Source organism: Pseudorca crassidens, chromosome 11 (assembly GCF_039906515.1).
Source record: "Pseudorca crassidens isolate mPseCra1 chromosome 11, mPseCra1.hap1, whole genome shotgun sequence".
Taxonomy (NCBI): Eukaryota; Metazoa; Chordata; class Mammalia; order Artiodactyla; family Delphinidae; genus Pseudorca; species Pseudorca crassidens.
The window spans coordinates 54,176,012-54,200,074 of NC_090306.1; the positions used below are offsets into that span (position 1 = coordinate 54,176,012).

General features: G+C 38.5%; 1 protein-coding gene and 1 long non-coding RNA gene across 3 annotated transcripts in view; one reads left to right on the forward strand and one right to left on the reverse strand.

Moving 5' to 3' along the window:
- Window positions 1-24,063, forward strand: part of SRGAP1 (SLIT-ROBO Rho GTPase activating protein 1) — a 278,584-nt gene that overhangs the window by 142,783 nt on the left and 111,738 nt on the right. For both annotated transcript variants that reach the window (XM_067697213.1, XM_067697211.1), the window contains exon 4: window positions 20,118-20,180. In XM_067697213.1, the coding sequence (XP_067553314.1) occupies window positions 20,118-20,180 (63 nt within the window). The remainder of the gene's footprint in view (window positions 1-20,117; window positions 20,181-24,063) is intronic.
- Window positions 4,020-9,002, reverse strand: LOC137202863 (uncharacterized). Its single transcript, XR_010932807.1, has 3 exons — window positions 8,832-9,002; window positions 7,102-7,209; window positions 4,020-4,743 (listed from the first exon to the last, which is right to left on the reverse strand). It is a non-coding gene; the product is annotated as an uncharacterized lncRNA (long non-coding RNA).

The following is a 24,063-nucleotide window of genomic DNA, read 5'->3' on the forward strand; positions in this document are numbered from 1 at the left end:
CAAGTATTTTAAAGACACAGAACAAAAAGTTAAATCGCTGCTCTCTTGGGAAAATGTTATCACAGTTTTTTTCTTATTCCCACCAGACTAGCAGCAGAAGCTGTGAGAGAGTGACAGGAAAAAAATTCCCCAGGGCATGGAAAATTCAGTCCCTTACATGCCAGAGAGCTTCCTCCTTCCCAAATCCACTGGGCTTTTAAGGCTTCATATCATTGTTACCAGTCTCAGCCAGCTCTCAGCAATTTTTTTTGTTGTTTGGACATCTTTGTTGAGAACAATAACAAAATTGGACCATTTCCTGTGTAGGGAATGCAGCTACTTGCTCAATAAGACTGGCTTTTGGTTTTTATGTTTATAGGACAAGGGTTCTCCACCACCTCCTCAGCTTCATACTCAGGGTGTTTGGTGCCTATACCAATATCTGTACATCTATTCAGTAAGTAATTATTAGTTTCAGAAAGTGGGGGGGGAAACCATCTTGTAGATTAAAGACATTTATGTTTCAAAGGGACCCCTTAAAACGAAGTTGTGTCATGCAGGCCATCTGGGAAACTTCTTAGTCATGTTTGATGTGTCCACATTAGATTTGATTTCTGACCTAGAAATGGAATTTAGCAAACTCGAAGTTTTCTTTTGCTCTCTTAAATAGGGAAAAAAAAAAAGTTTCAAACAAAGGAGAAATTTTTAAAATTTGGAAATAAGAACATATTAAGAAGAGACCACGTAGAGAAATATCCTATGTATCTTAAAACATAGAGATTTTTAAAAAATAGTTTAGACTGAGCCAGGAAAGTAAGTAATTTTCTCGTACGTCGGCCCTTTCTGCCAAGACCTCATTTGGTTCAATGGGCTTTTTGTGTCTTGTCCTCTATGAGTGAGAGATGGTGTCAGGTCTTGGAAAGGTTACTTTGATGAAGAAAAACTAGTCCCCGTGCTCAAGGAGGTCACAGTTAATCCAAATTTGTATGACGCTATATGATGCTTCCCAGTCATGGGGATGCTGGCAACCTTTCAGCCAGGGCCTCTGGGACCAGCACCTCAATTGACTTCGTTTATTTATCCATCCAGCAAAACATCTTTAAAATGCCAGGCTGGGAAGCAGAGTTAAAAGACACGTTCCCTGCCTACAAAGAATCCATTACAATAATTAACAGTCACCACAATAAGGGAACACACAACCTGTGGTAGAAACTTGAAGGCTGGAAATCCTAACCCTACTGAGGGGCCAGGATATTCTTCATAGAGGAGGGGACACCTGAAGTGAGACCTGTAGGAGATGGAGGTGGTCATCAAGCAGATGAGAACAATGAACTATTCCAGGTAGAAAGCAGAAGCGTGACACATTCAGGGAAAGGAAAGATTTTGGTGTGACTGGACCAGGGGTTGTATGGGAGTGTGTGATGGGGTGTGAGGCTAGAAAGGACTGTCATATCAAAAGGGACTTTGCATGTCTTGCGAAGCTGTAAGGATTTGTGTTTTGTATGTCAAAGTCAAGGGCTTCATAAAGTTGATGGAAACTTAGGGCTGAGAGTCAAGTGGATTTGGACTTGAATCCCAACTCTTCTGCTTCTGTGATCTTGGGAGATGATTCAAGAGAGTGCTCTCTTCTGTCTAAGGGAGTGGAGAAGGCTGGACTGGCAGAAGGGGAAGGTGAGCCTATGGGAGCTCTGGGGCTGGGATGGCCCTTTGGAGTTTGTCGCCAAGGAGGCCTCGCCTTTGTTTTGCACACATTGGATTTGAGCTGCCCTTGGGGAGGGGCTAAGTAATCTTGGGGTGATGCAGCTCCCCTTGGTGGAGGGTAGTTCCCAAGGGTGATTCCGAGAGAGAGGTCAGCTGTAAGTTTCAACAGCCAGCAGCCAATATTCCCAGTAGTTGGGGAAATATGTTCTTGAAAGAGGGCCTGAGGAATGTACAGTAAGTACACACACACCATGCCTGCTTGTTTGCTACCTAGAAGTTCTCTTCTTATCCAGATTTTCTGGGACTCAAAGAATTGTAATCCTTGGAAGCTGCCTATTTATAGCAGACTCCTGGTTACTTCAGCATTTAGTGGGGAGAACAGTCTTCTCACCGCTAACTATTGCTGATCAGCTGGAAAGTTAGTAGTCATTACAGTGACAGGTATAAAATTCCACTTCTTCAAGCAGACCCAGCAGATGTCATGCCTCACCTTTCCATGTTTTTAAAATTAAGAATAAGAGAGGGTAAGACTGGAACTTCTTGAGGAGCCAGATCAGCCCACGAGGACACATTTGTCATCTGCAAAGATAGGAAGCCAGGACCCATTTCATATATATATATATATCTCTCATCAAGCCGTCTCCTTCTCCAGCTCTTCTTCCACTGTTATGGTCCCAGAAGCATACTGTGTATCAAAACAGAAGGAAATGATCAGAACCAGTCTGAATTGACCTTTAGAACTTCTGTGGAGTCCTTAGTGAGCATAATGCTTGTTCTTCTTGGGAGCGGATTTTGCAACTTACTCGTTTTTCAGAAATAACCCCATGTCTGTATGGAGATCCAGTTAGATGCTGGGTGCTTGACAGGTACGGCCTCTTACACAGCTGTGTCGTATTCAGTGTAGTCATTGACCAAGAATCCTTTTACCCAGACTGTTCTATCAAATAAGGAGTTCGGAGCAGGTAATTCTAGGAATGTTTTTGTTTCCAAATGGATATAATAATCAGGAAGACACTTACAAGAGTACCTAATTCCAGGCATAGGTATAGGCAGCAGCTTCAAGACTTAAATTTTAATCACATCAGAACCAGTTTTAGAAATAGTTGCCTATGCTTGCCAGTTTTCAACGGGTGAAAAAAGGGAAGCTTTAAAAAAATAATAATACCCAATTATTCAAGTATCAGCTATTTCAAATTTAGGTCTTTAGAGCCGTAGATGAAGCCTGTTGGTCAGAATAACATAGTGATTCATCTCTAAGTCTCTGACATCAGATACTTTGCGTATGAGTGTTAGTTTTGTCACTCTTGTTATCTTTGTGGGCCTGGGAGTGTTTGTAAACCTCTTAATTCAAGTCTCAGCTTCTGCATCTGTAATAGTAACCTATTTCAGACACCTGTGTGGAGATTCACGAGTCCTGCATGGAAAGCTACTTAACCCCAGTGTCCAGATTTAATGCTAATATGGTCTAACTAATTTTTAGCTGTTATCTTTGTTATTATCTATACTGTAAACACTTTTTCCTTACACCTGCAATAATTATGTAATGTGAAATTACACCAGACATTATCTTAAATGTGTCCTCATTCTAAAGAGACTACGTAGCACAACTGTGATGAACACCGTCCAGATCATCACATGGTATTTGTATATCACTTATTATGAAGTTCCAAACCATGTTTGTAAACAGACTCTGAGAAATGCTCCAGCATCCTTGCTTGGAGCTGAATTAAAATTTTGGTCCTCACATTTCAACAATTAATGGGAACTTAGGGGATAACACAGTGCATACCTGTGTTGGGCAGCACCCCCTGTGCCTCTCAGGTCCCCCACAGCTGTTTCACATAGACAGTCTTAACTTTGAGGCTTCACTGATTTCTTCGTTCATTCAACAATGCGTGATTCAATTCCACACCCTCTGTTAGGTATGGACAATGTGAGCACAGAGTAGGACTCTGCTTTTACTCTCATACCTTCTGCTTTACTGTTTTAGGAGAAGGTCAGAAATTGGAGACTCCTTGTACACAGGGGTTTTTCATTATCAGTCCTACTGTCCTTCCCGAAGAACAAGAAGCAGTGAGGTGCCTCTTGCCCTGTTCTCCAGCCCTGCCTGCTGGAGTGATGAGATTTTGCCACCTTCTTTCCATTACTCACACTCAAGAGTGGTCTGCATCTGGGTTGGCGCTGCAGCCAGAAATTGTGTGATTTGTATGTTACACATAAAGTAATTAGCGTCAGCAGTCACCATGTAGGAAAGACCACAGCTAGCTTGCAATAATCACTTTATTTAAGCACCTTATCACATGATCTTCTGTATCAAGTTTACGAATATTAACAGAAGTATGTAGTTTAGAGGGAGCACCATAAAATGGCAGCCTTTGAATATGTTAAATTATCTCTGTGTGTTTTAAATTATCTACAAGTCTCTCATTTCCCCATGGATTGTTTTCAAATTATTAATGTTTTTATTCTTGGTTTGCATAGATATGTGTACAAATATAATTTATTTTGTTTCTTCACCAATAATAATGACATAACCCTACCACTTAACTGAATTTTAACTGTGCACCCAGCACCGTGCCCAGCGTTTTTCACACATTAACTCATGCACCCTCACAGCTGCCCAATGAACAGGGATTATAAGGCACATTTCAGGGATGAGGAAACAAAAGGCTCAGATATAATTTGCAGAGCTGGGCTGGCTGGTACGTCTTCTTGTCTTTGCCTGTACGTCTTAGGTAGTTCGTAGTTACTATAACTGTGTTGGTGTTTTTCAGTGGTAACTGGAGATGTTACACAATGCACAGGTTAGAAACTTCTGAGCCTGGGACACTGTGGGTCTTGGCCCCATTCATTTCTAATGAAAATCCTGAAGAATGATCGCTCTGGATGAGGCAGCAAAATCTGTCAGTCATCCAAGTTATAGGCAGAGATTCAAAGCAGCAGAGACTGGCTGCAAGCCACTGAGAATGACCTCACTTTGGCCTAAATGCCGTAGGTTATCAGATTCAGACTCACAGGAATTAAATTAACCCACTTTTGGTATTGTTGATTGTATGGCCTAATCTGAAAGGAAAGAGAAATTACTAGTAAGATTTGGAAATTTGAGGTCATTTTAAAATTTTTATCAAAACTAATCATATTCTATTTAAATACCCTAGTATGAAAGAAAACAAAGACATTTCATGGGAGAAAAAAAAAAAACACTGTGTTTTCAATTAGGCCATTTAAAATAAGTTAATATTCAAGCAGATGCTTTGAGTTAATAAATGATACTAATCTAGTACAGATCTCTAAGGCTCTAACCTTGTTTTGAAGAAAAAGTCCCTAAGTTTAAAAAAAATCTGAAAACTTTACAGATCTATAAATAAAAGTCTTTCCTATTGTACAAATCTATATAAATCTATATATAAAAGAGAGTCTATTTCTTTTTGAATATAAAAATACATACTCATTGTAGAAATTTAGAAAACACCAAAAAATATAAAAATGGAAATGAGTTACCCATATTAATACTACCTACTGGTAATATTTCTGGCTATATCTTTTCAGCATTCATATGTATAAGCATACATGTATACTACATAAACATACATACATATGTATTTTACAAAATTGAGATTTCATTGCAGATAGCCTGGGAACCTGCCCTTTTCATGGAACATATCGTTAGCGTTTCCCATGTCTGGAAATAATCTTTTAAAATAGGATACTTCGCGCCTGCATAATGTTTCACTGTCAGCACGGCCGTGTTGCTTTTCCCATTGTAGGACATTTAAATCTTTCACACATCTTTGATATTTTTCTTATGCTACATTCCTTGAAGTAGAATTATTAGGCCAGAGGGTGGCATTAGAATTTCATGCTTTGGATGAAATTCTTACTTTCTGCCTTTCTGGAGTAAAGATGATCATGGCTGTGATTTACCAAGGAGCAATCTGTCCCCTGAAAAATAAACTGACTACTTATTAGCAGAGAGCTACCACATGTGATTTAGTATGCTGATGCAACAGTGGTAAATAATATAACAAGAGGAACTTTTTCAAAGGATTTCAGTGCAGTGTAGCAGAAGAATTAAATGGTATTCTGGTGGCCTCAAGGGACAGCTTAATAATTGATGGGGAGTGGTTAAATAAGTGAGAGTCGTTCAAGCTAATGCTACTAGCTGGTTCTCTTGAGTTTTATCAACCCTATGGTTAGCTCGTTTCTCTAGAAGTAAATCAAAACCAAACTACCGTTTCTTAGAGTGATGCGCTTTTCTGAAATATTTTAGAAACTATTTTAAATTTGTATTTATAAATTGCTTATCAGGATGGCTGGCACATAAATAAATGGCAGTTGTCAGTGCTGCTGTTCTTGCATTTATGTTGTTGCCTTTATTATTTAGTGACAACAGGACATATGTGATTGACCTAGCCATAAATTTAGCAGCTGAGTTACTAGATAAGAGCATCCCCCATCAGTTTAGAGGCTTCATTAAAGACTTTTAAATATGATATTAAGCAGATGTTATGTGTCTATCTTCCTGGAAAGTGATATAATGTTACAAAACCTGAGGTCAGTGAGGTCAGCTAAGTTGGACGTTTTGTCACACAGCTTGATGTAGTAGTTGAACCCATAATTACATTGAGAATGGTTTTCAAAAAGCACTTGAAACTTATTTATGGTAAAAAAAAAAAAATCTGAAAGTATATAGACCAAAATTATTTTAAATGGGTATCTCTAAGTTACTTTTATTTTCTTCTGTTTGATTATTCGTAATTTCTGATTTTTGTACAATGAACATACTGTATAAGACACAAAGAAAACAATTATTCATTGTAAACTAAAACCTTAAAGAAACTTGGCCCCGAGTACACCAGTCAGTGTTTACCACAAAGAAGTGGGGAACTATATCCAGGAACTAATTCAGCCCTAAAGGCTGTTTATTAATGGAGAATTAGCCTATTCTCCAAGTGCACTTGAAAACTGTGCTTTGAATATACAGTATTCAGGTGCTTAAAATGAAGACATGAAATCAGGGAACTTCTGAGCAAGATGGCGGCATGCACAAGGGCTGCAACAGCCTTACCTCCCAAGTTCTCTTTGCAGTGACTAATCAAATGTACAAATAGGAAAGACTGGAACAGTCCTTTTACCTTCAAGCAGATCCCATACTTCTTTGCTCACTCTATTCGTTCCCACCCTACTCTGAAAGGAAGTCTCTACCCCCATCTCCTTTCCCTAACTTTATTTTTCTCTCCAGCACTTATCCCTTTCTGCCATATTTTGTATTTACTCAGTATTTGTTTACTTTCTGTCTCCCCTCAATTTAAATGTAAGTTTCTGAGGGGGAGGAATCTTGTATTGTTCACTGAAACAGTGACTAGCACATAGTAGGTACTGTGTAAATATTTATTGAATGAATAAATAATGAATACTTACATCTGTATTAGAAACCAGAGGTAAGTGTCAGCCACATAATAGAAATTTCAGAAGACCCAGTATTGACAGGGCTGGATTTAAGCAGCACTATCACATGCTGTCTACTTCCTAAGAGAGAGAAATCAGAGGAGGAATGAGTCATGGCAAGTCTGTGGCAGGGTGGAATAACTAAAGTGCCAGGCTTCTGGGCTGAGGACTGAAAGGGGGTGTCAAAGGGACCAAAAAGTACTAGGGAGATTACAGAGAGGGTGTAGGTTTAAAAAGCAATCTCATGAAGTTCTTTGTTAACTCCTGGGCTCTCTCCTGACCTGCACATGCTTGGGTTTGATCTTAAGTAGTATACCTACCAAAGACTTCGGGAGCTGAACTAAGGGATAGACCACTGCCTGGGCTCCAGACTGGCCACTGAATGGTGCATATGCAAGTCAGATCCAAAGGGTGCTACACAGGTGTTGGCAACAGTATGGATATTGAAACCACACCCCGTAGAAGGCCGGTCAGAATTTGCATCCTGAATTCAACTTGGTTGATTTCCTGATAAAACAAAAATATCAGCATTCTACATGTGGTTTAAATAAAACCCAGAGTCTCATAACATAATATTCAAACTATCCAGAGTATAAGCCCAATTACTCAGCATACAAATAACCAGGAAAACGTCAGCTGACATGGGAAAAGACAACCAATAAATGGCCGATCCTGAAGGACACAAATGGTGCAATTAGCTAACAAAGACTTTTAAAGCAAACATGATAAAAATGTTCCGAGAAGTGAGAGCAAAATACTGTTGAAACGAATGGAAAGATAAGTCTCAGCAAAAAAAAAAAAAAAAAAAAAAAAAGAAAGAACCAAATGGAAATTTTAGAACTGAAAAATACAGTAACCAAAATTAAAAACTCACTAGATGGGTTTCAGTAGAAGAATAAAGATAACAGAGGAAAGAGATGAGTTTCAGTTCATCTTAAAGATAGATTAACAGAAATTATCTAACCTGAGCAACAGAAAAAAAGATTGGGAAAAAAATAATCAGTGCCTCAGGGAGCGTTGGGACAATCCTAAAAGGTCTGATATTCACGTCAGCAGAGTCTCTGAGGAGAGGAGAAAGCGAGTGGGTAGAAAAAACATTTGAAAAAATAATTACAACAAAACTTCCCAAATTTTGGCAAACAAGATAAGCCTACCCATTCAAGAAGCCAGCAAAACCCAAGCTGGATGAATCCAAAGAAGTACATGCCTACACTCATCATAATCAAACCAAAAACTAAAGACAAAGAAAAATATATTGAAAGCGGCCAGAGAAAAATGACACACTACCGATGGAAGAACAATTGGATGACTGTGGATTTCTCTACCTGCTAAATGCCAGTAGCACCTTATTAGTTTTGACAACCAAAAATTCCTTCAGATGTCACCAGATGTCCCCTGGGGGGGAAATTGGACCAAGTTGAGAACCATTAATCCAACTTGAGTTTTCCATTTTTCCAAACATTTTTTTAAAAGAAATGTTCCAATTTGGTTTACATTTCAATTACAGGGTTTACAACTCTAGATTAAATTAACAAATATGGAGTAGGTCAAAGGCACCCAGTCTCTCATCTCCCATCAAGAGAAGTTTAAAATATATATATATATATATATTCAGTACCAGGTTTATTTAGGTTCAGTCATTCATAAAAGATCAGCACTTAAGAAAGTTCATTTTCAAAGAGCCTTGAACACTGAATCCTTACCCATTCTCCTCATCCAAGAAGGAAACTACATTCTTAAAAGAACTGATGAGAGAACATTCCTATACCATGGGTCGAGGTGTCTGTAGTTGAGATCAACAAAGTCTGAAGCAACCTGAGAACAGTATTCTGGTTGCTAGCCAGTGTTTCTTAGCATTTGAAGACTTTGTTTAATTTCATGTGGTAGGATTCTAAAAGATTTCCAGCAGCTGCAAGAAATGCCATATTAGGGGATATTGCACATATAGCAAATATTTGGATTAAGAAACACTTGTGATACCTTGAGTAATAGCAACCCAAAAATATGCAGTTGCGAACAAATACTGAATGTGGCTGTCAGATTGATTTCAGTACCTTTTAAATCTCAGTCAAAGGGAAACATTTTTTTCTTATTAGAGAGGCAATTAAATAGAAACAAGCAGAAATTTTACCAACTAAATACTTTGTCAGATCAATCTAGAAACTTAACAAAATTTGACACTGGCTATATGAACTATATGGATTGAGAAAACCCACTAATGTTCAATAACAGTAGTAAATAAATACATGCACCACTTTTACTTTTTACACTTTGGTAGTTTCAAGTGAACACAGAACCATAATTGGCTTAGTGCACTGGCTTGAGTAAACATGGCCATTAAAATTTCATTTCTTTAGCTCTAAAGATAGAGATTGCAAGGGGCTGCTAAAATAATCTTTCATTTTTTGGTGAGGTCTTACAATTACACTGACCAGTCATGACAAATTCATTGCAACTTCTACTCTTCCTCTCATTTCCTTTTTTTCTGAAACCTAGCTTTACTGAAATCAGTTCTCTTTTCCAAAACAGAGTAGACATTCTATTTCATTATTCATTCATCAAACCTTTATTGATTATCGTTATGTGACAGGCACAATGGTGGGTTCTAGGGTCACAAAAGTAAGACACAAATCCTCAATTAGTATTCCAGAGGGGCTTATAATCTAGTAACGAAAGGAAGTATAGAGATAAAAATTACGTTATAAGTTGGCAACTGCTCTTACAGAAATAGGACCCAAGAGCACCAAAGGCACAGATGATTGAGTAAGGCATACTGCCTAGGAAAATGGAGAAAGGCTTCACAGAGAGAGCGGCATTTGATCAACGTCTTAAACTTGGTGAGGTTTTACAGAGGAATTAGGGGAAGTGCAACCTTCTATATGTATGTAGAGAGCAGCACAGGACCAGGGCCTGGGGTTCTGATCAAGACTAGCACGTATCCAGGAAATGATGCTAGGGGAAGATGACGGTAGGTGGGGCTCTTGGCCCCCTCTTCACAACTCTTAACGGAAGTGAATTGTCATCGTAGGCCACCTCTTTTTGGCCTGGACCTAAAGCTCACATCAGTTACACAGCTGGCTGGGGTTAGGAGTATAGCCTATAACACGGCAAAGTGTACATAGTGGGATAACAGCTACCTGTGATCTAGAAAGGCAGGTTGGGGGTGAGGGCTGCAGGCATGCAAGAATTTTGATTTTCAGTTTGAGGAACTGGTATGTTTTCATCTAAACAACTAAGGAAGCCAAGAGAGATTTTGCGTCAGGGATATGGCATAATCAGCTTTGTTTTTTGAGAGCGTTGTGAGGAGTAAATTGGGATGAGAAGAAACCAGTCTTGGGGAACCTAGTGAGGAAGCTGGTGCATTAGTAATCTGGGTGATGATTTTTGCTCTACCATGAGTTATTTCCATACTTATAATGATATTGTCTTCAAAAAGATCTCATCCATGCAGATCAAGAATGAATCAAATGGCTTTTTGTTGTTTTATGAAAGATCTGTTGGAAATTCAAAGCCAGGACATTCTTATTCAGTCCATCCTAATCAGATTGTAAGGCTTCTGCTCCTTTATCTGATGGCTCTTTAGCCTGTTGGAGAAAAAAAAAAAAAGCTAACAGTGATTCCAGGATTCTTGGGCTTACCTTAACTGTGCAGTTGTGGGTTTGGACTGCCACCACAAAACAGGGTGATTGCAAGCAAATGCAAGTCACTGAGAGGTGTGTGTTGCCTCCTAATCTTCCCAAGATCTTAGCTTCTACCCCTTGAAGTATAAAGAAAGTGTCCTTATTGCCACTAGCTCCAAGACAGTGAAAATTATCTGGGAGGCAAAGAGAATTCTCTCTTCATTTCTTTAAACTGTGTCATATAAGGAACAGTTGAAGACACTGGGAATGTTTGGTACAGAGAAAGTAAGCCTTAGCTAGGACATAGTAACTGTCTCAAATATTTGAAGACCTGTCATGTAGAAGATGGCTTAGATTAACTAGCTCTACAAGTCTCTAACAGTTAAGACTGACTGGTAGAACTTAAGTGGAGACAAGTTTTACTTTATTCTAAGGAAGACGTAACAGTCTAAAGTCAGCAAGGGCTTGCTCAGAATTAAGAGTTCTGCTTCTTTGTAGCTTTGCAGTGTTCTCTGGAATAGACTTTATCCTCCTTGGTATAATAGTACCTCAAACACAAGTATTCTAGAAAGTAAATCTTGAATTAGGTTGAAGTGACCATCTGAGACATACTGATTTGAAAGTTGCTATGAGTAGACTGTTACATTAGCATTTAGAAAAATGGAGGGTGACTTCATGAAATGAAACAAGGATATGATGCTGAGCTGATAATAGCGTCATGACAGTTACATTTATGGAGTGCTTGGTATGTGCCAGGCACCTTGTTACGCACGTAACAATGGATATCTCATTTAATCCTCTTAAGAACCCTAGGGAGTATATTATTGGAATCTTCTCCATTTTTCAGATGAGGAAACAGCTCAGGGAAGTAAAGATATTTAAATAATCTGACCGATAAATAATCTGGATCTATGTTGATGGTTTGGGGTTTGTTTGTTTGTTTTTTCCTGCTTCAAGTAGGCTGTCACCCCATGTACATTTGCCTACTAGCCATAGGTGTTTTCTCAAATTCTCTGGTAGTATTCAAGGAACCAAATTCTTGGTGAACAGGACACTTAGCCCATGGGAATTTGTTTTTTGGGTTTTTTTCTATTCCGTAAGCTACCTTTACTTAAATACATGGTTAATTCTATAGACCAATTAATGAGTTGTAGTTCTGAGATGGTACTATTAATATTAGGATAAATATATATCTTTAAAGGAAATCTCTGATTTAGGATAAATTCTTGAAGATTGGTTTATTAAATTTTGGGCTTGGTTCAAGAGTTATATAGAGAAATTTCACTTGGTTTAAATTGTTTGAATGAGCATATATCAGACTGAATTGAAATTGTTTTGTTTACCTCTCTCACTAAAATGTAAGACCACTTTTCTATCTTTGGCACATAGAAGGTACTCATATAAACTGGTGGAATGAATGACTGAATGCATGAGTGTGTACATGAATAAATGAACTTTTATCAGTATCTCAAAGAATCTCTGCCTTTTGCTTACTAACTCAATGAATGACTTATAAATGAACAAATCTCCTACTTACTTTATTTAGTTTTGTAAACAGTCCCTGGATTTTTTTTTACCACAGTGCCATTAAGACTGAGGTCATGGGTTCCCTACACAATATGGTCTAGTTTGCTTGACCACAGGTTATACTCATAACCCCAGCCCACTGTGCCATAGATGTGAGCTTTTGGTCACACGGGATCTTTGCACAATCACATCTGTCACAGGAGAGAAAGACAGTTGTCTTTAGTGATAAATTAGTAGACTCAGGTTCATGTACTAAAGATGATGTATTATTATGATAATTGTTAAGGAATTATATTAAGGAATTGTTAATAAAGCTGAGTTATTACATTTTTGTTAAGTTCAGCGTATTGAAAAGTGGTCTGGAAATGTATTTCTGATAGTTTTTAGTTAATTATGTTACAGTCTTAACCAGAGTTTCATAACACGTTCTGATTTTAATTAGGTAGGTTTGTTTATATCCGCTACTGAGAATTATGCCTAAGTGATTATTCATTTAGAGGCACTGAAATGGTGTTTCCAGTGTATCGCCATTTTGAGTAGAGAAGTATCCCTAGCATGAAAAATTGTGTTTCTTGAAGAGTTAAGGAAGTGCAAGCTGAAAATGATAATAATTGTTTCATCTACTTTATTCCCTGTAGGACTTAAAATTTCAGTCTTGAGTTACTTAATCTGTTCAAGTGCTCTTTATACCTGGGTGGTTATGAGTGACACTGGTGTACGTGACTTTGCACTTCTGCCTGCTCACAGGCTGAGCACAGTCGAAGGCCACGTTTGCCTAGCAGTTACATTAGTAAATATTCTAGGAGATGCCCCAGATATTTCCTTTAAGGTTAAGTTTTGTCTTGTTTCAGAATGAAGCTCTGGTTCCCCTGTATCTATGATTTTTTTTTCTAACTTTCCCACATTTTCTAGTGACATGGAGTTTTATCTAAAAGAATGTTGATTATTTTTCGCCTTGGGAATGCAGTAGATCATGAAGCTAATTCCATACACTGATACTTAGTTGTGATTTTAATAAGTACAAATCCATGTCCCTTGACAGATAGAAAGGAAATGTGCAACTACACTATAAATATTATAGCTTGCTTCAGGCCATTAAGCCCAGCCCCAATTTTTGCATTAGGCATTTTGAGGGATGCTGTTGCTGCTGTCTTCAGAGTTTACATGAATTAAGAGAATCTATTATTATAAAGACACATGAACACGAGGTTTTGGAAATGTGAAAGCACACGCACTGTAGAGGTGTGGCCTGACCCTTTTAACCAGAATTTCCATCCAAAACTCACTGAGCGTGAGACACTATAATCATTTGCAAGCCTCTCATTAAATATTTAATCTGGTTTTCCTTCTTCTCTCTTAGTCTCACTCTGACTCAGCATAAGGTCAGGATTTCTTGACTGGTCATCACAATAGATTTGCTTTAAAAATAACTCTGTGAGAGGCCAGAGGCCCTCTGAATTGGTCATTTAATCCAACCATATAGATCACTTGATCGATTGCCCAATGTACTCAATTATGGTTGTATTAATTATGCTCTTTCTTCTGCCTTCCTTTCTCCCCTTTCTGGGAGGTTCCAGGGAGCAAGCCTGCTGTTCTCCAGGAATAGAGATACTGGCCAGGGTCCACCCAGTGTAGCACTTATCACAGTGCTCTGTATAGGAAGCTGTTTGGGCACATCGAGCTCCTCCATGAGACTGTGGACTCTGGAGGGAGGAAGCCATACCTTACTCACCTCTGGGTCCCATTCATTCATCAAAGGTATATCGAGCACCTACAGTGTGCCAGGCACCACAGCAGGCCCTGGGAACACAAAAATGATTAGGACACAGTCCCTGCTTTCAAAGAAACCCTCTGTTTATGAAGAGAAAAAGAAACATGATGAGCGTAATAATAACGGGCGGCATCTGTTTAACACTCAACTGTGTGCTGGGTTTTGTGTTAAGTGTTTAATAAGGACCATCCCGATAAAACCCTGTGATGTAGAGGCTGTTGGTATCTCTCTTTTGCCATTGAGGAAACTCACAAAATTATTTAACTTATGCACAGACAAGAGAATTTGAAAACAGGCATCCAGTTTTAGAGTTTGAACAACTAACCACTGAATCATACAGCCTAGAAGTGATAATGAATGAATGTATTATACAGTCAAAAAGAAGGGAGGGTCTAATTTCTTTATTTGAAGGACAAGATAAAGTTACAAGAAAGTTTTCACAAAGTAGTAGCATGTAGGATTGTACTAGGCCAGAGAAGGAAGCAGAGTCTGGGCAATGAGGACGGCATGGGGAAGGCAGAGATGTGAAGGTAGAACCTGGGACTGAGCAGCTTATCAGGCTAAAGGATGTGGTTTGAGAGCTGTGGAAGGTAAGGTAGACTAGTTTGACAGGGGAAGTTATGAGTGATTTAAGAAATTGTAACTCTATCCTGAAAAAAATATAGCAAGAATTTGATGGGTTTTAATCAGAGGAAGGACATAATTAGCTCTTCATCTTTTTTTGGTGGGGGGAGGGTGCTGCACCACGCAGTTTACAGGATCTTAGTTCCCCGACGGGGATTGAACCCGTGCCCCCTGCAGTGGAAAGGCAGAGTCCTAAACACTGGACTGCCAGGGAGTTCCCTAGGTCTTTATCTTTAAAAAAAAATTCTCATGACGTACAGAAAAACAGATCAACCAGAATAGATAGGATTGGTGGCTTCTCTTTCAAGGAGAGGAAGCAAGTCTTGGATGAACCCCAGATTCTGACATGAATGACACTATTGTCCTGGAAGCGATATAAATTCATTATAACCCTTTTAGAAAGTAATCTTCCAATGTGAATCCAGGGTCTTTAAAATGTCAATACTTTTATCCTGGTAATTTCATGTCTGGGAATTGACACTGAGGCAACAGCACAGAATGCAAGGTATGACTTTAGAACAGCATTCATGATAATAGTTCAGGGTGATTAAAATATATTGGTGAAATTGAATGAATAAGTAAGTAATTGAATGATTGATGGAAAATAGTGGAAACATTGGAAACCATAATAGAAGAATGGTTAATATACATTCACTGTGTAGTTATTTTAATCAGTAATAATGTTCTGAAAATTATATAAGTACATGGGAAAATATATGATAACTGGAAGAAAGCAGAGTAGAAAAAAGATACTTTATTATTATAGAATGATTACAACTCAGACCTCTGTTTAGATAAACAAACTTGAAGGAAATATACCCATCAAATTATAATGGTGGTAGTTTTGGCCTTCTGTTCTCTATTTTTCCAATATTATTCAATATACTTAATTCATTTTTATAATGAAAAAGGTGGAAACTTTGGGACTGTTCATTTTGGACTTATTTGAATTGTCTGAAACATCAAAGCGATAATGAATAGGAAACAATTAGAAATTGACTTGGTATTCAACTCTGGGTTTACACATTGGAGACATTTAATAAATGTCAACTGAATGGAGGTTCTAACCATTTTCTTTCCCCTTGGTCAGAATCCTAGAATCCTATTGGGTCAGAATCCTAGAATCCTATTGCAATGCATTAGAAGTTTTTACCATCATTTGAACTTATATAGGCCCACAGAATGGGGGAAAAAAACCTGTTCGCTTTTTCAACTCCATACCTTGCAGTTGGAGGGGACTCTCCTTCCCTGGGCAAAAGTAATTTTAATCAGCCAATCGCAAATAACATGAAAAATACTTTATTTCAAGCATATATCATTTCATAACGTTATTTTTTTCTCTTGTACAAAGGGAGCATTGATTGCTTTCCTTAATACCCGTATCCTTTTTCTTACCTAGCAGCTCTTGGTCAAGGGTCAAGGGTCAAGGGTCTGCTCTCACTGTTTTCAAATTTTTAATGAAATAGAATCCAGAGGTATACTTAAACCTATTGAATTTTGATGGACTTTTGATAATCCAGATATTTTCTAATTAAAGGGTTTCAGTGCATTAGTTGAGTATGTCAGCATCCTGTGTGCCACATCAGATGTGTTTTGTTTTAAGATTGCTTCTCTTGGGGTCCAGAGTCGTATTTAGAAGAAAGGACTGTTTTTCACTGTTACTGTAATAAATTGGAGACATGTTTAAAGTTGGGGGTGGGGATAACATGAGGTGATCTTGTCGTTGCTTCTATGCCATGGGGACAGGGACCAAGCCCCCAGCACTCAGACTAGGACTTGATGTTGTCTGGCCCGGGTATCTGTGAACAAAAGGGTGTGCAAATTCATGCTTCACCCTTCAGTCACATGGTCTAGTGTTTCAGAGCACAGCCCAATTCTTTTAACAGTTTTTGCAGGCAAAAGGAGTGGTGCAGGGCGGGGAGAAAATGGTTAATTTCGAGGCTACTGACTAGGCCACGGAGAGTTTAGACTGTCATTCAAAGCGAACATCCAGGCGGAAACTTCGGTGATGTGTCATGAGGGTAGCTGGGGCTCTACCTACCTGAAAATAACTTGCCACCAACTTCTCACAGAATTTAAAGTTCCCACTGAAGCCTGGCTCCTTAACGGCCTCTTTCATGAGTTGTATATATCTTATCCCATTGGCTTGAGGAATTATCCATTTCCTAGTAGATGTTTGATTAATTCATCTGGTACCACCAGTAGTATACCCACGAAAATGGAACATAGATAAGTTCAGTGTACATGTGCGGCAAGGGTGTATGGATGTAAGAAGGGCTCAAGGGCTGGAGCACAATACTCGAGGCCCTTCCAAATCAGAGGTCACTTGCGTGGATCTAAAGGCCAGGGTAATGGGGAGTGGGGTGAAGGACATCCAATTCAATTCAACCGATATCTGCCAAGAACTTCCTATGTGGAAGTCAATGGAATAAGTGTCCGTAGAGACCAAAAGAAGGAAGAATACCATGTGGGCTTTTCACTCAAGGGAGTTACCCGTTACAGTGTCTGGGAAAGAATTAAATAATTATAACATTTGTGGGATGTTTACTGTGTGTTAGGTACCATTCTGAGTTCTGTGTATGTGTCATCTGGTTAATGCTCTCACCGACCGGATGACGTAGGTACCATGACTACATTCCTTTTATAGATCTGGAAACTCAGGCACAGGGGAGTCCAAAGCCTTTGGGACTTCAGTCCCAGCATTGTGACTCCAGAGTCCTTGCTTCGAAGTGTTATTCTATACTGCCTCCCAGACAGATGTTTTATATTTCAGGGCCTCCGAGGAAAGGTGAACCAAAAATGTGAGCGTGTGCTCAGCAGAGAACAGTATGTCTGTTTTGCCCGACTTCCTCTACCTCATTACCTAAAATCTTGTAAAATGTGAAATGTACAAAGAACCATTTTGCTGTTGTAAGGTATTTGACTTGGCTGGTTTAGCAGGCTCTTATCGCCCCAAACCCAAGTGTTCAATATGATCCTAAATATTCTTGGCTTGCAGTTAATTGGACCTAAGGGATTTTGGAGGTTATTGTTCTAAAGTCTTAGCCAAGAAATATTTTCTTTTTGGACTTGCTACCTGAAATGCGGGCAGCTGAGCAGAGTTACTTGGTAGCCTTTGATCCCATTAGAGAGTTCTGAATTGGTAGCTCAGATCCTTGAATGAAATATGATATTAAAATAACACCAAGCTGAAGTCATAGGAGATTGCAGTGTAATGTATATAGTCAGAATAGCCAAGATTTAAGGGAAATAAAATGAGTTTCATTTGGCTTCATTTGCTCACTTGTGACTTCCCTTTCACCCTTCAGTGATTCTTAACCCACCTCTTCACATAGCAGGGACATAGCAAAACATAAAAATCTCTAACTCAAGTGTAGGGATTTTAAATCTTTCAGAGCTCGATAAACACCAGCACCCTTTATCGCTCCAAGAAAACCCAGGGGCAAATGCAGCTAACGAACTTGAATTTCTCAACGTTTAGCTATTGCTCTGATGTCATCTTCCCACACTATTTTATGTTCACAATTTTTGCTTCAACACATGTGGCCTTTTTTAAGGGAGGCCTAACCCAATGACCTAGTGTTGGCAGATGGACTGTGTTTCATCTAGATCCTCTGATTTTATTAAGGGTGGTCTATGGGCCTTTCTTTTCTGCCCTCTCACCAGTGGCCAGCCTTCACCAAAGGCAGTAACTACTTCAGCAAATCACACAAACAACAGTATTTCACCTTATTTACAGATTCATTTAGCAAGTGCTGATTGGAAGCTTCCTTTGTGCCCAAGCGGGACCTGGACTAGTGTCTTCTTAAATTGCATACCCTCGGCACCCCACTTGCCTCACCCTAGTTCTGGCCTCATGCCCAAGCACTGTGCAGGACACTGGGGTCGCAGAGCTGATACAGATATGGCCCTCACTCCCAGTCCTGACAGCCCAGCAGGAGACACATAAATGAACCATGGATGCTGTTGTTATTGTCTCAAACTATAGCTTAAGCCATGCTACACATTTTTTTCCGTTTTCTGTACCTGACTGAATACTGAACTCAAAACAGGAAAAAAGGGCTTCCCTGGTGGCGCAGTGGTTGAGAGTCCGCCTGCCGATGCAGGGGACGCGGCTTCGTGCCCCGGTCCGGGAAGATCCCATATGCCGCGGAGCGGCTGGGCCCGTGAGCCATGGCCACTGAGCCTGCGCGTCCGGAGCCTGTGCTCCACAACGGGAGAGGCCGCAGCAGTGAGAGGCCCGCGTACCGCAAAAAAAAAAAAAAAAAAAAAAAAAGAAAAGTAATTTGGATATATGATTTCCTTTAAAGTTAACTTACAGATTTTGCTGAAAAAAAAAATTCAAATACTCCTCTGTCAAACCCTCAGAATTAGCCTAGGGAAGGATATCTTAAATGCTGTCATTTACCCACTGAGTGGAAAAGTAAAACTCTCTTTTTTGTCTTAATGAAAAAATAACAATAATAAATGCAGAGGCAAAAAGTATGTGGAGCATAAGTGGCCTTACCAACTCACTACTGTGAAAGTGTTTTCTTAAAATTAAAATTGTAGTCAGTCAAAGGGAGAGAGAAGTATCATATGATATCCCTTATATGTAGAATCTTTAAAAGTGATGTAAATGAACTTATTTATAAAACAGAAACAGACTCACAGACATAGAAAACAAACTTATGGTTACCAAAGGGGAAAGAGGTGGGGAGGGATAAATTAGGAGTTTGTGATTAGCAGACAGAAACTACTATATATAAAATAGATAAACAACAAGATCCTACTGTATAGCACAGGGAACTATATTCAATATCTTTTAATAATCTATAATGGAAAAGAATCTGAAAAAGAACATATATGTACACACATACATACATATATATATACATATATATATGTATATGTATAACTGAATCACTTTGCTATACACCAGAAACTAACACAACATTGTAAATGAACTATGCGTTAATTAAAAAAAAATTTTGTAGTCGGTCACATAGTTATTTTGGAAAGGGAGAGTAAATTTCCGTTTTGGTTTCTAACTTAACTTCTGGGGACTCAACACTGCAGAATTCCCTTGTGATGATACTGAGATGGGAAGCAAGATGCTGGAATTCATCTTTTCATGCCTTAAGTTCTGCAGCTCAACTTCTGAACAAGCATGGCGCCTCACCCTCCTTTTTCTCGCTCTTGATAAAGTCTGATTTGGATGGTGGGAGAGCCATTCACACTGTCCACTTCTTTGCTTCTGTCCAGCCAGTGGTAACCATTGGTGCACACATCTGGTATTTAGAAAGGGCCATTTGATCAAAGATGTTTATTGTATCAGGGTCGTGCTGGCCTTCCATTGTGTTATACACATTCTTCTATTTTTAGCCAGTGGACTTCTTAAGATGTAAGTCATCTAGAAACAAGTTTCTGTTACAGTTTTTAATATTGTTAATTTTTTCTCATTGCAGAGCAAAGAGATTGCATTCCAACTTCATGAGGACTTAATGAAGGTTCTTAACGAGCTCTATACGGTAAGCACTGTAATCTTTCTTTTGGAAAAATCTGGTGTAGAATTCTGGTTTGCAGAAACACTTCTCTTACTAGAACTCATTCCAAGCTAGAGTGTTGATGGTTGCTTGTCTGGTAGAAATGTGGAACCGAGTGAATAGATGGCACGAGACTGTTTCAAGTAAATATGTATATGCAGTCAGAACACTTTAAGAAACTGGACTATAGTTGTCCCAAAAAGAATGTTTTTATGTGGTTGGATTATATGTGATCTATTCATATATTCAGTTCCAGAATATTGAGGGGGAAGGGTATCTATTTTTCCTTCTTGGCAATAGTTTGCTTTTCTGAATTTAAGTTTTTTCAGGTTAATGCATATAATCAGAAGAAATTAAATGATGAACTATTAAAAAAACAAAATCAGTGATTAGTCATATGCCTATGTATATTTTGTTTTATAATTAATGATCATATTATTAAATACAAATTCCTTTTGGAGGAATTGGATGAGTTTTTATTTTATAAGAGAGCAACATAATGAGAATTGAGTAATGTTAATTTGTTCTAACTATAGATGTTTGCATTTTCATTACACAAGATTATTTGAATTTTTCTTTACAGGCAAATTAAACCTGAAACTTATTAAAATAGGTTTCTTGATTTACAAATTCATTTGTTCCTAAAAAGCAAGTGTGTAAAGTACAGTTTTGTGAATTAAATTGCTTTTAATGCTCCACTGATACTTGCTAATTAAAAGAACCTGTAGTTTTAAACTTTATAAAATGAGTGATATTCTTATAAAATCCTCTTTCCAGTTTTATTCTACATGTGTGATAAATTTGTGTTTTTATGCAGCATGTTTGCTACACCTGTGCTTTTGAATTAACTTGACAGTTTCTAATTGCTTGTTCCTCCTTCAGAAACCTTTAACTTTATGTGCAAAAGCCTCATGTTATAAGGTCATATCCATATAAAAGGCCATTTATTAGCCCACGCTTGGTGTGATTTATTAATTTCTGATAACCTAAGGTATCAACCATTTCTAGAAATCCTGGATGTAGCATTTAAAAGTTAAATCAGCATTGTGCCTCTGAGACTTCCACAGAAGAAACTCTGTCTTCTTCCATTGAACTATTTTAAGATGAGGGCTTCCTGGCACCTTCCTTGTGGTTCCCCTCGCTTGGGCATTGTTTTACCTAGAAATATAAATCAGTCTCTAATACTTTAAACAAGAAATCTGCTGGTTGTCATGGCATCATAAACAAGAGCCTGTTGTTTATGGTCTGGAACTAGTAATACTAGTCAGAGCAACACTGGAGAAGATAAACTTGACTGTTGAATACAAGAAAATTTGGTAGAATGTCATGAAAATTTTATCTCAGTGAGAGCTGTGTATAGAGAAATTTCTCCTGGATTCAGCCTATCAAGTGGAATTAGATATCTAGGAGACGCTATAGTTGAATCAAGTAAGTTGATAACTCCTCAAACCTCTCATCAGTATCAGTCTGAAAGCCTGAAGGAGCCAGATTCTAGAAAAGGTCACCAGAGTTTAAATAACCCTGTCAGTCATTTAATCTATGAATCAGTTGAGGAATCAAGGCATAGAGGAGACAGGCAGTGAGGTTTTAATTAGGTAGTCTGTAGATCACTTTGAGCTCTTGGGAGATAATTTTACTTTAACCAAACCAGAGAGCATGCACATTTGAGGTCAGATGTCATGTTCTGTGGGGAAAGACCATCTTATCATACACACAGACACACACACACTTTTTACTCTGAAAGATGGTCTCTCTTGCAATTTAAATTCAGATACATAAATTCTGTCATGTTCAAATGAAATCTGTCCATTATATATATTCAGTTTACATTCAGAAAGGAAGAAAAAGTGAGGAGTGTTTGAACAGGGGACCAAGGTTTGGGGGAATGCGGTTTAGGTTCTTTATTCATCCACTGACTGGTCACGAATAAATTACCTTCTGGGTTGCATCATGCATAGAATTTTTTTACAACTGATGACGTAATAATGATTGTTGAAGTAAGGTGTAAAATATGTAGCCTGAGTGAATTGAGGATGCAATTTAATTGCCTTTTCAAACAAATATTCACTCCTCCCTTTCTCACAACCCTTGATACTCCTTGGGAGTTGAAGGTGAGCTCCTTTTTGAGAGGTACATTAACTTCCTTAAACCAGAGGAATGCTTATTATTAAATTACAGTCCAACCTTAGTGGTGGGCAGTAGCCTTATGTGTGGGCTTCCCTGCCCCAAAATAGTTCTCTCACAGGTCTATTGATTATTCCAAGCATTCTATCAGAAGGCTTTGTCTTAAATAAAATACAAATGCCCAGGACAAATAGAAAGAGATGCCTTATGATCATTTCTACCTTAAAATGAACCGAGTTTCATCAGATTCTTTGAGAATGGGTTGTATCCATGGGGCATGAAGGCCTGGACCTCTGAGCAGGAGAGAGAGGATGGTGGCGTCTGAGTGCCGTCTGGAAGGAGAGGAAAGGCTTTGAAGACATGCATCTCCTTTTCTATATTTTTGCCTCAACCTTGCCTTTATTTACAGAAACAGGGCCTCAGAGTGGTTTTGAACCTACCACATGGGCCAGCCACAGCAGTTAGGATTACTTGGGCCTTGAGTAACAGAGGTACTCAGAATAATGGCATAAACAAGATAGAAGTTTAACCTCTCTCACACATAAAAGGAGTTCAGAGGTTGGCAGCACAGGACTGGTATGGAGGTTACATAAAGCCATCAAAGAATCAGGCTCCCCCTAATACACTGTTCAGAGAAACATAATTGTATCTTTGTTCTTAGAGTTCAAGATAGTTGCTGGAGCTCTAGCCATTACATCTGCTTTCCTGAAACGGAATGGAGAAAGGAAAGAAGGGCAGGTCCTCTGTCTCTTACGAAGACTTAATGAAGGTTCCATATAGCACTTTCATATACATCTCATTGGCCAGAACTTAGAAACACAGTTTCACAGGCTTCAAGGAAGTCTGGGAGTTACAGTCTTTTAGTTGGCCAACTCATTGACAGCCAGTTAAAAATTGAGGATTTTGTTAATTTGAGAGAGAAAGGGAGATATTTTTTAGGTAACTAGACATGCCTTTCAAAGTAGCTAACATTTATTAAATGCTTATTATATACGGCTAGTTATTGTGCTAAGCACACGCATTATTTTATGTAATCCTCACAGTGTCTCTATGAGGCAGATACTATCATTATCCCCATTTCACAGATGAGGAAACTAAGGCTCAGAGAGGCTTGCCTAGGTTGCACAATAAGTAGTAGAGTGGGATCTCAAGTCCAGGGCTGGCTCCAGAGCCTCTGTGGGTCTGTCATTTTATCTCTGTTGCCATAGTTTTGGGAAACCATTCTCTAACAAAGATCTCTAAATGTTAATGCCACCCTAACAACACAAAGCACCTAAGCCATTTATCACTTGCTCCTTTGTATTTTTTTTAAATCAATGGCATTAATGTTGCTTTAACAAAAACATAGGTGAAAAATTGAACATGTGTCTCACTGGCAACCTGTACTTCTTAGAAATGTTCATTTAAATGATCTAACAAAAAGGAAAAAGAAATAAAATGAAAAAATACAAAACCAACAACAGAAAAAACTAAGAAGTTAAAAATTTTTTAAGAAGATCTAACAGATGGGACTCATTGGGCTAAAAAGTAAGAGTGAACCGAGATCTTCAAATTCCCTTTCTAAGTCTAATCCACTAATTAACTTCCTTTTCAGTTTAACATGTGAAAGAGAACTAAAGTAGGGTTAAGAAAGCAGGGAGACTGCTGTGCTTTAAGGAAACAGAATTGACTGGACTCATTGAACTTGAATTTGAATCTCAGCTCACTTAGCCAATCTGGGCATCTGTATTAGTCTGGGAGAAAC